The sequence below is a fragment of the Tursiops truncatus genome, chromosome 1 (assembly GCF_011762595.2).
Source record: "Tursiops truncatus isolate mTurTru1 chromosome 1, mTurTru1.mat.Y, whole genome shotgun sequence".
Classification (NCBI taxonomy): domain Eukaryota; kingdom Metazoa; phylum Chordata; class Mammalia; order Artiodactyla; family Delphinidae; genus Tursiops; species Tursiops truncatus.
In genome coordinates, this window is record NC_047034.1 from 43,833,834 (window position 1) to 43,846,309 (window position 12,476).

Sequence of the window (12,476 nt, forward strand, 5' to 3'; positions counted from 1 at the left end):
CTTAAACTCCCTGTCCTTCAGCTTCCTCACGTGTAAAATGGCATTAACAATTGTCCCTGCTATATATGGTTGTGTGAGAATTAAGTGACTTTTGATACAATAAAATGATTGGTACAATGCCTGGCACATACAAGTGTTCATAGTAAGTATGTAATTATTACTAATTAAAACATTATTATTATATAAAATGATTAGAATATAATTTTATGAAATTTGGTAACAAACAGTAATAAAAAAGAAAATAAGTAATGTTTACTAAGTACATGGACCCAAGTTGAAGGCTTTTTAAGTAAAAAAAGACAAACTATAAATTATGTAAAATTCTTAGGTCCAAATATCTTTAAGGACACAAATATTAAATTAATGTGCTTTTACAAGGTAGATAGAAAACTAAACACTGCATCACTTAGTGATAACCCTTAACTTACATGGAACCTGGCAGCAGAATATATACATATATTTCTCCTAGAATTCATCTGCCGTCATTATTTCTTTGTTTATCCTATAGATTATATCAAATCTGAATCTCTAAAATGGAAGGAGCCAAAAGGCAAAGTTTGGAGGAAGACTCTGAAGGACAGGCCACACACACAGGTAAGCAAAGTTAAAAGAAAAAAATAATTATAAAATTAAAATTAGATCTGGAGATCTCTAATGTTCTTATTGCCACTATTCAGTGTGAAATTTAAGTAATACCTTTGAATGGGTTGTGGAATCATCTAAAAAATATTTGACTGGATAAATTAATGTGAAATCAAATACTTTTAGAACAGTTTTAATTAGATGTCAATTTGAGTTTGAATGAATTCATATGAGTACTAAACAAAAATGCATGGAAACTAATTTCATAGTGGCAGTATTTAGAATACCTTCTAAGTATGACACAAAACCAAGAAACCATAAAGGAAGATTGATAAATTCAGCTATAGAAATGAGGAAAGGAAGGAAGGAAGGAAGGAAGGAAGGAAAGAAAGGGAGGGAGGGAGGGAGGGAGGGAGAGAGGGAGGGAGGGAGGGAGAGAGGAAGGAAAGGGGGGAAGCAAATGTCTGCTGTCTGGTAAAAGTCATCAGGAGCAAAATCCAAAAAAAATTTAACAAATTGAGGAAAAACATTTGCAACTAACTGACAAAGGGTGAATTTCCTAATATATACTAAAATTTCTACAAATCAATAAGAATAAAACCAACAACCAAATGGAGAAATGGGCAAAATATAGAATAGACTATTTAGAAAAAAAATTTATAGGCACTTACAAAGTTAGAACTATATAGTGAAATACGTTTTTTTCACATGGTTTGTAAAAGTAAAAAAGTTTAATATCACACTTTGGAAAGAGGCATACTCATACATTACTGGTAGCAGTGTAAATTGGTACAACCTCTTTAAAGGTAGTTTAGCAATATTAAAATTAGAAATATATATGCTTTTTGACCAAGCAATTTTACTACCATTACCTATATGTGGACCTGAACAGAGAGGAAAAAAAATGTATGTGTAGGGTTCTTCACTCAGAATAATGTCAGAGAAAAAATGTGGAGCAACCATTTACATCAATAAGAAACTAAGTAAATTAATATCTACATAGTAGAATACCATGCCTCCATTTTTAAAAAAGGATGTTTATGTATATATGTGAAAAAAATCTCTAAGATATATTATGAAGTAAAAAAAGAAAAGTGAACAGAAGTGTGCATAATATACTACCATTTGTAAAAAAAGAGGAAAAAAAGGGATTCTCTTTTCTTCACACATAAATGCATGCTATACACATGCATATTTTGTATATGCAGAAGACACATCTGGAAAATGAAGACTATGCAAGTAAGTAAAAAAAATCGATTGTCTGAACATAATATAAATAAATTTATATTAAAATTGTATATTATTATTATATAAGTAAAAATTATTAGGAAATATATGGGAGAGAGAATACATCTACATACGTAATACAATATTAAAGTATGGATATGGTTAAGTTTTAGTGAAGGATATTTAAAACTCCATATTTTCAAGAATTTAGACCTTCTTCCAAACACTGTTATTATTTATCAGGGCAACTGAACATCGGAACTTCAGTTAGATCATCCTTGATTTAATTAATATTCTTAAATCTGCAAATTCCATCTTTTCTATATTTGTAAAAAGATTCTTAGGATCTTAGAAAGAATTGAATGGTTATATAATAAGTTTCTTAAAGCCATTTTAGTTTTAATTGAAGTCAGGCCTCCCTCTTACTGGTTGTCTTTTAAGTGCTATTGTCATTATTGTTCTCTGGATCTTGATAACATTTCAATCTGTTTCCCCCCAAATTCTAGTTTCCTTTGTTAATAGTGTGCTTCCAGGTCTTCCCTGGTGGCACAGTGGTTGAGAGTCCACCTGCCGATGCAGGGGACGCGGGTTTGTGCCCCGGTCCAGGAAGATCCCACATGCCACGGAGCGGCTAGGCCTGTGAGCCATGGCTGCTGAGCCTGCATGTCCGGAGCCTGTGCTCCGCAACGGGAGAGGCCCCAACAGTGAGAGGCCCGTGTACCGAAAACAAAAAAAAAATACTGTGCTTCCAATTTTAGTTTATTGCTGAAGTTTCTTTCTTATTTAATGACAGTACTATTTTTCTAAAATTCTAGTTTCCACTCTATACTCTAATTTTTAAATATCTTTACCCACAATTTTTCCAATAGCTCAAAGTGCATAATTTGTATTTTCATTAACACAGATGTTATAGAAAGATTCGTAGTCAAAACCCACTTAACAAGATTAATGTGGGAGAACATTTCTATGAGCAAGGCAGTCAGAAATTTCTAGCCCAAATAAGATAATTTTTCTGATACAGAAGACAGCAAGTCTATTCCCATGGCAATATCAATTGTGTAAATAGTCCTTGGAAAGTAAAAAGGAAAACAATTTGTTTTAAATTTTATTCCAGGACCCAAAGGAGTAATAAGTGATTGGAGAAAGTTTAAATTGGAGAGTGAAGATAATAATTCACTCCCACCTAGTAAGAAGGAGATTCTCAGACAAATGTCTTCTCCTCAGAGTGGAGATGACAAAGACCCAAAAGAAAGATTCAGCAGAAAGGTAAGATAAGAAGAAATCAAAAATAAATAATCTACAGGGTGTTTTTATTATAGTATTGTTTGTATTAGCAAAAAAAAAGGAAATGCAGTAAACGCCTATGCCTATAAAGTCATCCCATACTAAGAAATACATGGCAACTGTTAAAAGAATGAGTTACAAATACATGAGTTGACTTAGAGGTAGTTCCACAACATGAGAAAGTAAGATACAGAGAATTTTAAGTTATGTGATCCCATTCTCTAGAGCAATGGAAAACAAACACTGTATATGTGTTTATGCTTATGATTATGTTTATGATTATATGAGCATGTATGTAGAAAAGTATGGAAAGACACTCACCAAATTGACAATATTGGTTAATTGGAAGGGTGGGATTGGTTGACAGTTCTCAACCTCCTTTCCGAGGAGGAGGAAGAAGGTAAGCAGAATAAGCCACACTATGAAAAAAATATATCCATAATTTTTTTAAGAGCAGCATTTTTTAAAATTCTCACTTATTTCTTATTATATAATGTGTATGTCATACATACATAAAAAAGTGAAATATGAAAAGATGATCTATAAAATCTTGATGGAGATTATCTTAGAGTATCAGAGTGGTAAAATTTCAGTATTTATTACTTCCTTCCTTTAGCTTTTAGTTCAGTTTTGAATCTTTATAATTAGCACATATTATTTATATAAAAACAACAGCAATACTAAAGAAATACTAAAAGAAACCATAAGGTGATTTTCATTGTGGGGAAAAATCAGTTTAGTGGTTTATTTATCTCCAAACCAGTATATATGAGTTGTTGTATATTGATTGTTGTATATTGATTCTCAACAGACAGTCTCTGCATCAGAAATATTCTTGGTTCTAGGCTTCTGGCCCTTGTAAAAAATCTTCAAATCTAAGATCTCATTTTCAGGGACTTCCCTAGTGGTCCAGTGGGTAAGACTGTGCTCCCAATGCAGGGGGCCTGGGTTCAGGGAACTAGATCCCCCATGGATGCTGCAACTAAGAAGTCCTCATGCTGCAACTAAAACCTGGCGCAGCCAAAAAAAAAAAAATTAATGCAATATAATGTTTGTGAGGTAAGTGGAAAAAAAAAAAAGATCTCGTTTTCAGATTTTGGTTCCTTCACCGAGTCACTATGTGATGTGGATGAGACAATTAAATTTTCCTATCTGAGGAACTATAACAATACCTCCTTCACTTGTTTTAAAGAGAAAATAAATGAGAACGTATTTTGAAACATGTAAAATGCTATACAAATGTGAGACATTATAATGATTAAAAATATTGTATTAAGGTTAAGCTTTAGAAATGTATCTGAATGCCTAAATATCTATTTGCCTGAAGATGTGAATGGAACAAGTTCTCATAAGAATGCTCAAATGCATATGTAAATCAGTATTTTGTGGTTCAGCCTGTTAAATTAGCAGAACTATGGTAGCAACTTAAAAATTATATAAAACATTTAACAATGTTTAGGATTAAAACAAATTAAGTTGGAATGATAATTTTAAAGCAGAAAACAATAATAAGAATGAGGCCATTAGAAAAACAAATATAGGAGGAAGAAACAAGAAAAGGAAATAATGAAAGCACCAAATACTTCCACTTAATCTCAGTATCTTCTGTAAAAAAACTACCTGATATGTTTATTGTGAAGATTAAGAAAAATAATCTATGTAAATTGTCTAAGACATAGTAGATTTTCCATAAATTTGGGAGTCGTCCAACTTCCCTGGTTCTGGGCTGCTCCACATCTCTTAGTCACACTATGTCCCATCATCACTCCTTTATATCTTGTGTGTGTGTGTGTATGTGAAAGGAAAGGGTGTTTAACATTCTATTGACTAAGTTAATAATGACATCGCTATTAAGAAAGGCTCTGCAGGTAATTTTATATTCCAGCTTCAGTGAAAAATAGCTGTCTTGGAAGATAGAAGTTAGGTCTTTTCTCATTTTAGCCTAAACCAGTGCATATGAATCACCTAGAGGGCTTGTTTAAACATGTCTCACTCAGGCTCACACAGAGTCTGATTCAGGAGATCTGGGGTGGCATCCCCAAATTTGCATTTCCCAGGACTTCTCAGGTAATGGTGATGCTGCTGGTCTTTTGGCTAATCTGGTGAACTCCAAATAGTAGTAAAAGCTGTCTTTCTTAAATTCCATCCTACATATTCCAAAAAAATTAGTAAGTGATAAGAAAAAATCTTTTTCACAACTTTTGTGGAGGAGACAATAATGTCCAAAGGCATTTGTTGGAAACACATTTAAGTGCGTGTACAGGCACTTGTGCATGTATGAGCATGTGTATACACTTTTATGAAAGTCACTCTAGAGTAGACCTTGCTGGATTTTTTTCACCCAAAGTGGCACATTTCATGACCATCTCATAGCTCAACTATATTTAGCAATACTTATGCATGTATTTAGTCATGAAATAATTACTGAACCCCTATTATGTGCCAGACACTAAATTCTGCCCCCATACAGCATAAAAGTTAGAAAAACTAATATTAAACAATGAAACATATACTATAATATCAAGTAATGTTTATTGCTACGAAGAAAAATAAACCAGCATAAAGAACATGGGGCAGGGACACTTTTAGGTAGAATAATCAAAGAAGGTGATATTTGAACAAATGAGGTGAAGGAGGAGGCCATCTCAGGAGGTAGGGGGGACAGCCAATGCAAACTCTTTAAGTTGAGAATGGGTTCGGTATTATAAGGAATATAAATTTCTGACTGAATGATCTCTATCATTTCTTTCATCTATTTCCAGATGAGCGTTCAAGAATATGAGCTAATCCACAGAGAAAAAGAAGATGAAAATTGCCTTCGTAAATACCGTAGGCAGTGTATGCAGGATATGCACCAGAAGCTGAGTTTCGGGCCTAGATATGGGTTTGTCTATGAGCTGGAATCTGGGGAGCAATTCCTGGAAACCATTGAAAAGGAGCAGAAAACAATCACAATCATTGTTCACATTTATGAAGATGGTATTAAGGGCTGTGATGCTCTAAACAGTAGCTTAATATGCCTTGCAGCCGAATACCCTACGGTCAAGTTTTGTAAAATAAAAGCTTCTAATACAGGTGCTGGGGACCGCTTTTCCTCAGATGTACTCCCCACACTGCTCGTCTACAAAGGTGGGGAACTCATAAGCAATTTCATTAGTGTTGCTGAACAGTTTGCCGAAGAATTTTTTACTGGGGATGTGGAATCTTTCCTGAATGAATATGGGTTATTACCTGAAACAGAAATGCATGTCCTAGACCAGAGCAACATGGAAGAAGATATGGAATAAAGATTCACTATGTCAGTGTCTCATATTTCTCCTTTAAGCATTGAACATTGATTTTGGTAGTATTTATATTCCTTTAGAGAACACCAAGTGTAGTAATGGCTGTTCTAATTTGGGAAAAAAAAAACCCAGACTGACACTAAAATTATATGATTAGCATTTCTTAGTATTAGTTACTCAAATTTATATAATGCTTTAACTTCAATACATTGTAGTCTTCAGTAATATTTTGGTAGATAAAGAGGATATGGATAATATTGTGACAGTTTTCAAAAATCCCTTTCAAGTTATATGTTGGCTTTTTTACTCCACGTTTTATCCTCATTGTTACTACTGTGTTTTTCAAATTATATTTTTAATATAATTTTTTTCTTGTGTAATAAGAATAAAGTCTTATAAGAAAATACATTTCCTATTTAAAGTCTATTCTTTCCCAAATATTACATTATCAAGGCCTTAAAACATTATATAACTCAAAATACAAAAATTTATCATTCAGTAAGATATCTTATATTCCAACCAAACTAATACATATGAAACTTAGAAACACTGTGGCACATTAAAATTGTTTAAAAAGTATTTGTTTAAAAATACAGTTTCAGAGTTTCAGAAGCTAACTTTATCTAGGAAAAAAAGCAGGGTAGAAGCAAGGTCTTTTTATTCTTTAGACAAAATAATATTTAGTGGTAATAATAATTACAACTATTATTTATTGATTGTCTTTTATGGGCCAATATTTTATACATATCATTTCTAATAGTTAACTACAATTCTGCAAGTAGATATTACTCCCATTTCATAAATGATGAAACAAATTCAGAGAAGTAGAAGTTCTACTTCCATATCCCTTGAAAACATTTGGAAAACTCTCCTCCTACACAAAACACATAGAAATGCAAAATAAAATATAATTTGAAAAAATGTTTTTAAACGCATGAATGAGCTGAAAAGCAAGACAGAAGAAAATTCTAGGTGTCTGAATCAGAGTGGAAAATGACAGTGAGTGAGAGCCAAAGTGATATAGCCTATCTTTGAAGACATGGTGCTTGATAAGTAACCAAGTATGGGCTCTCAGAGACAAGTGTGCTTAAAACAGGTTTGCACATTTTCCTCTGGTGAACCAATGTTGAAACCAGATATATGTCGCAAATTCTAGTCTCCACTCTCCTAAACGACTATTTTATGGCTTCTCTTTTTTCCTTAAAACATTTTGACCCCATGCCAAACACTTCACCTTGCCCATATTTCATTGAGAAAACAGAAATTATCAGATGAGCCCTACCTCACCTTTCCATTACCAATCTAAAATATGCACCTTCATGTAAACACTGTTTCCATTGATGTTAAAATGGAAGGAGCTCACGCAGCTCAGCCCGACTGATCAAACTGTGCTATGGATCCTATGCTCACCCACACAGTAATTTTATTCCTGAAATTATTTCCCCTCTACCCGCATCATCTATTTCTCACTTTCTCTATGCTGTATTATTCATACTGGCTTATAAATGAGTTTTTAAATTGTCCACTATTTAAAATATGCCCCTTATAATTTAAAATTTCCAGCTATTCTTCACCTCTCTGCTTCCCTTTAAAATCACATCTCTTGGGGGATCTCCTGGTGGTCCAGTGGTAAAGAATCCGCCTTCCAATGCAGGGGACGAGGGTTCGATCCCTGGTTGGGGAACTAAGATCCCACATGCCACGGGGCAACTAAGCCCACGTGCCACAACTACTGAGCTCTACCGCCTCAACGAGAGAGCCCACGTGCCGCAAACTACAGAGCCCATGCACTCTAGAGCCCGCGCCACAAGAGAAGGGAAAACCCACATGCCACAACTAGACAGAAGCCTGCGCACCAGAACGAAGAGCCCATGTGCTGCATGAAGATCCTGTGTGTCACGACTAAGACCCAACAGAGCCAAAAATAATAAATAAGTAAATAAAATAAATACTAAAAAAATTTTTTTAAATAAAATCACATCTCTTGAAAGAAGTGTCCAAAGTCATTATCTTTATTCCTCATTTCTAATTTTTTTCATCCCACTCCCATCAGGCCTTTGTCCCAAGCACTCTAATTACAGTTGTAATCACCTTGTCAAACTTAAGTTTATTCCTTATAAGTCTTATTGTAACAGAGAAAGACAAATCTGACTCCATATTGGATCTATTTCTTTTACTTTAACCTTTGTATTATACTGTTTTTGTTGCAAGTTAATCACTAAAATAATGTTGCTTATAGCCTGAAATACACAGGATAGCCCATTCTCAAGGTGTTGACCTTTAAAGGTATAACACTTTTCCATTCATCTAGAGATATAAAGTTGCAGAATTGAGTATAACATTTGTCTTGTTGGAGGTTTATAGGAACACTGTGACGGGACTTACATGGACAGATGCAAGAGCAAAGGATTCTGGCACCAAGAAGTTTGCAACAATCTACCACACCCCTTTCCCTTTTAGTATAAAACAAACCTGAATTCTAACTCAGGTGAGATGGTTCTTTGGGACATTAGTCCACCATCTTGGTCTGCTGGCTTTCTGAATAAAGTTGCTATTCCTTGCCCCAACAACTCATCTCTCGATTTATTGGCCTGTTGTACAGTGAACAGTATGAGTTTAGACTCAGCATTATTCCTTATTTTATTCTATCTCCTATAAGCATGTGTCAGAGCTGACCACCTCCCCTATTTTTAAGTCACTTCCTTTGGCTTCTTTGAACACATCCTGCTTCTATCCTACTGACTATTCCTCTAAGTCTCCTTCTCTAACTTCTCTAAACATTCACCCTAGGTAACTCCCTCCTGTCTATAGTCTTAAATACCATTTATATTCAGACTGCTTTCAAACTCACATTTCCAGCTCTACCTCTCTCCTAGACCCCAAAATCCTATGTCTCAACTGGAGGAAGGGAAGAAAAAGGGAAAAGAAGAATGGGAAAGAAAAAGAAGGTCTGCAGTTATACTAGATATTGGTGATTCAAATATGGGTGAGATAGAATTCCTAACTGTGACCAGCTTACATTGACCAGTCCTTAACATGTAGTTACTGCAATAGGTAGTTTCTGCTTATGAATCCAAAATTCCATCTTCTATTCCTCTTTACCAATTGGGAAAGGCATTTTAAATACCCTATGGCCTATTTCTAAATTGATGAATGCTAGGAGGGAGACTGAAGGGTAATTATATATAAAATGAGGAGCTTTTTAAAAAGAGTTCCACATGTTTTCTCCTACTGAGTAACTGCTAATGAATTTATTAATCCATTACAGAGTTCTCTGTTAGGGAATTACTGGACTTAAAAACCATAGCAAAAAACGGATCCTTATATGTGATATTTATCATTTAAAAACTCCTTAGTGGAACAGGTCTTTTAGGGTGATATTAATTCGATGGACTGGAAGTAAATACTTAAAAAGATGATCACAAGGCAGTGGGGAAGGATAGTCAAACATGTATCTCAAAAGAGAACAATATTTTAAGATTAAGGTATAAGTTCTTTTCAATCACCAGTCATTATTAACTGCAGTGTAGTGTAGCTTTGTAGGGCAGAGGGAGAAAAGTGAAAGAAGACTCTCATCTATGGAAAAGAATAAAAATGAGTGCTTTGAAAGATTCCTGTTTAATGAAAGCTTTACTCTTGTAAGAAATGACCCACTGTGCATTAATTTAAAATAGAGAGCTAGCAAGCTTAAGCAGGACTAACCCCTGGAATGTATTTAACCCATAATTGCCAAAACAAAAGTAACTAGGTGGCACCTTTGTAAAGGGAGTAGTGATGATAGCAACCATTCTCAAAATAAGCACTCAGTGACTAATAGATGCCAGAGTGAAACTTTGACGATAACACTCATCAGGAAGAGTCAGAAAAAAGGCAGGATTTGACTGGAATATTTGAAGCCCGCTGCTGCAGAAATCCTGGACTACAAACTCCCCTCATGTAAACACTTAATCTGCTGTGATATTTGGCAGGAGGAGAGGAAGAGATAATTTTTGTCTCAGCAAAAGAATGAAGTTTTAGATGTAGAGATTTAAAATGTCATAATATGTCTCATAACAAACCACCCAAATAATAACTGGAATAGACTTGAAAAGAAAAGCCAAGAGTGTTAGTTGAAAAGTATTATAAATATAATAGAAAAATCTGTAGGAAACAACAAAATTATCTTGGAAAGTGAGAAGATTTTTCATTAGTTTACAATATTTATTGATAAGCTGCAATGTGCCATGCAATGTCCTTGACCTTAGGGAGTTCAAGGTAAAGAAAACAGACATTTAAGCAAGCAGATGATAAATGCATCTACATTTGTATCTAAATCTATGTCTATATTAGTAGTGGTAGTTAATATCCTGAGCACCGGTGCCAGACTTCCTAGGTTTGAATCTACTCACTAATTTTGTGATCTTAGGCAAGTTAGTTAACCTCTCTATACTTGTTTCTTCATCTGTAAAATAAGAATAATAATAGCACATTTTGGAAAATATGAGTAAATCGTCTAAACTACTTAGAACAGCACCTGTCACATAATAAACAATACCCAATGTTATTATTATTCTTATAATTACTAACAGTTATATATGAAGTAAAATGGTAACATAGTACATAAATATAAGATCTTAAAGATATGCTTACATAAATAGAAGCTCATTTATGAAGAAGTTTGAATGCTATTATCTATCCCAAACACACCACTCACATTCCTCTATATAAGGAACTTATTTTAAAAATCTATATATTTGAATTGAAAGAGAAAGAGCCTAAAAACAACCTGCCATATCAAATTGACTGTAGATACCACAATAAATATAAATTAAATTAGTTCTGAAAACAGAAGTGCCAAACAAACATTAACATCAAATAAGAAAGAAATTTACAGAATTTTGAGGAGTTTTATACTGAATTTATTGCAGAATATAATTACAATCATATACCTAGCTGCTCAAATATATCTAGTAAGCTATTATCTTATAATGAAAATTTGATGTGTTTTTCTTTGTTCTTTTTTTCAAATACTCTACAAATATTTGAGTATCTAATACATGCATGGAATTATGTTAGATAATAGAGGGTGGTAATTAAAATGGGTAAGATATAGTCATTTCAGGACTTGCAATTAGGAGCACACATTTCTGAAATTTAAAAAGATGGGGATTTATTTTTATTTTGTTTATTACTGTCTAAGGTCTTATATTCTGGAACCCAGCTGATATAGAATTTCAGTGAAGAAATTGTCATCCACTCATGCCTCTCTGATTAGCTAACACACTGTCATATCTATTCAGTTCCTCCTTTACTTTCACTACTCTGAAAAATCTTCAATTTCATTATACCATTCTCTGATGATAGGCATCTACCCCTCAAGCTCTCTCAGTCCTTTACTCCCAACGTACATTCTTTAAGACTTCCAATTTCTCAATCTTGTCTTTTTAACACTATCTCCATTTTCATGATTTCTGTCCTTCCCATGTAGCTTAGACACTTGGAAGATGACGTCAACCACCTTCCTGTTAGCACACTCCATATTTCATCCTGTTATTCTTCCAAAGCACTTCTCTTTTAAATCCCCAAATTTCTGGACATTTCAACTAGAGTACATAGCTTATCCAGCAAATAATTCCCTCTTCCATTTCCCACAGTCATCATTTCATCCTTTATCATTCCCTGTCAGTCTTCCTCTCACAAATCCTTCCCCCTCTGAAAAAATGACATTGCCTTCAACATCACAGAAGAAATCGAGCCTCCTCAGCAAGAACTTCCCTAATGATTTACCCCACATATATTAATCCTCTATTCACCATTTCATTGTTCTCAAAGATGTCTCTCTGTACAAGGCTAATCCTGCCATCTGTGATTTTAATCAGATTATATCACATTCAAATTTCACAACTTTTTTGCTTATATTATACCATTTTTCTTCTCCTTCTATATTAACTTCTTATTCACAACCTAAAATTAAGTCTACATCTCTCATTAAATTTATTTTTTCTAGTTCTTCAGAATTTTCACTAGCTATGATGCTCTCTAGCATTCTCCTTCCCTTCACTGCCACACTCTTGAAAAAAGAATCCATGTCCTTAATCTTTTTCTTTCTTTCTTTCCATT

At 34.0% G+C, this 12,476-nt stretch overlaps 1 protein-coding gene and 1 long non-coding RNA gene across 2 annotated transcripts in view; one reads left to right on the plus strand and one right to left on the minus strand.

The window, feature by feature from the left end:
* LOC141278404 (uncharacterized) overlaps positions 1-12,476 on the minus strand; it is a 222,857-nt gene that overhangs the window by 192,393 nt on the left and 17,988 nt on the right. The window lies entirely within an intron of this gene.
* Positions 534-6,380, plus strand: PDC (phosducin). Its single transcript, XM_004330813.4, has 3 exons — positions 534-594; positions 2,924-3,075; positions 5,856-6,380. The coding sequence occupies exons 1-3, from the start codon at positions 534-536 to the stop codon at positions 6,378-6,380; spliced, it is 738 nt and encodes a 245-aa protein (XP_004330861.1).

Coding starts and splice junctions, on each gene's coding strand:
- PDC (XM_004330813.4), top strand. CDS start 534: ATGGAAGGAGCCAAAAGGCAAAGTTTGGAGGAAGACTCTGAAGGACAG. Junction 595..2,923: donor AGGACAGGCCACACACACAG/GTAAGCAAAGTT, acceptor ATTTTATTCCAG/GACCCAAAGGAGTAATAAGT. Junction 3,076..5,855: donor AAGAAAGATTCAGCAGAAAG/GTAAGATAAGAA, acceptor ATCTATTTCCAG/ATGAGCGTTCAAGAATATGA.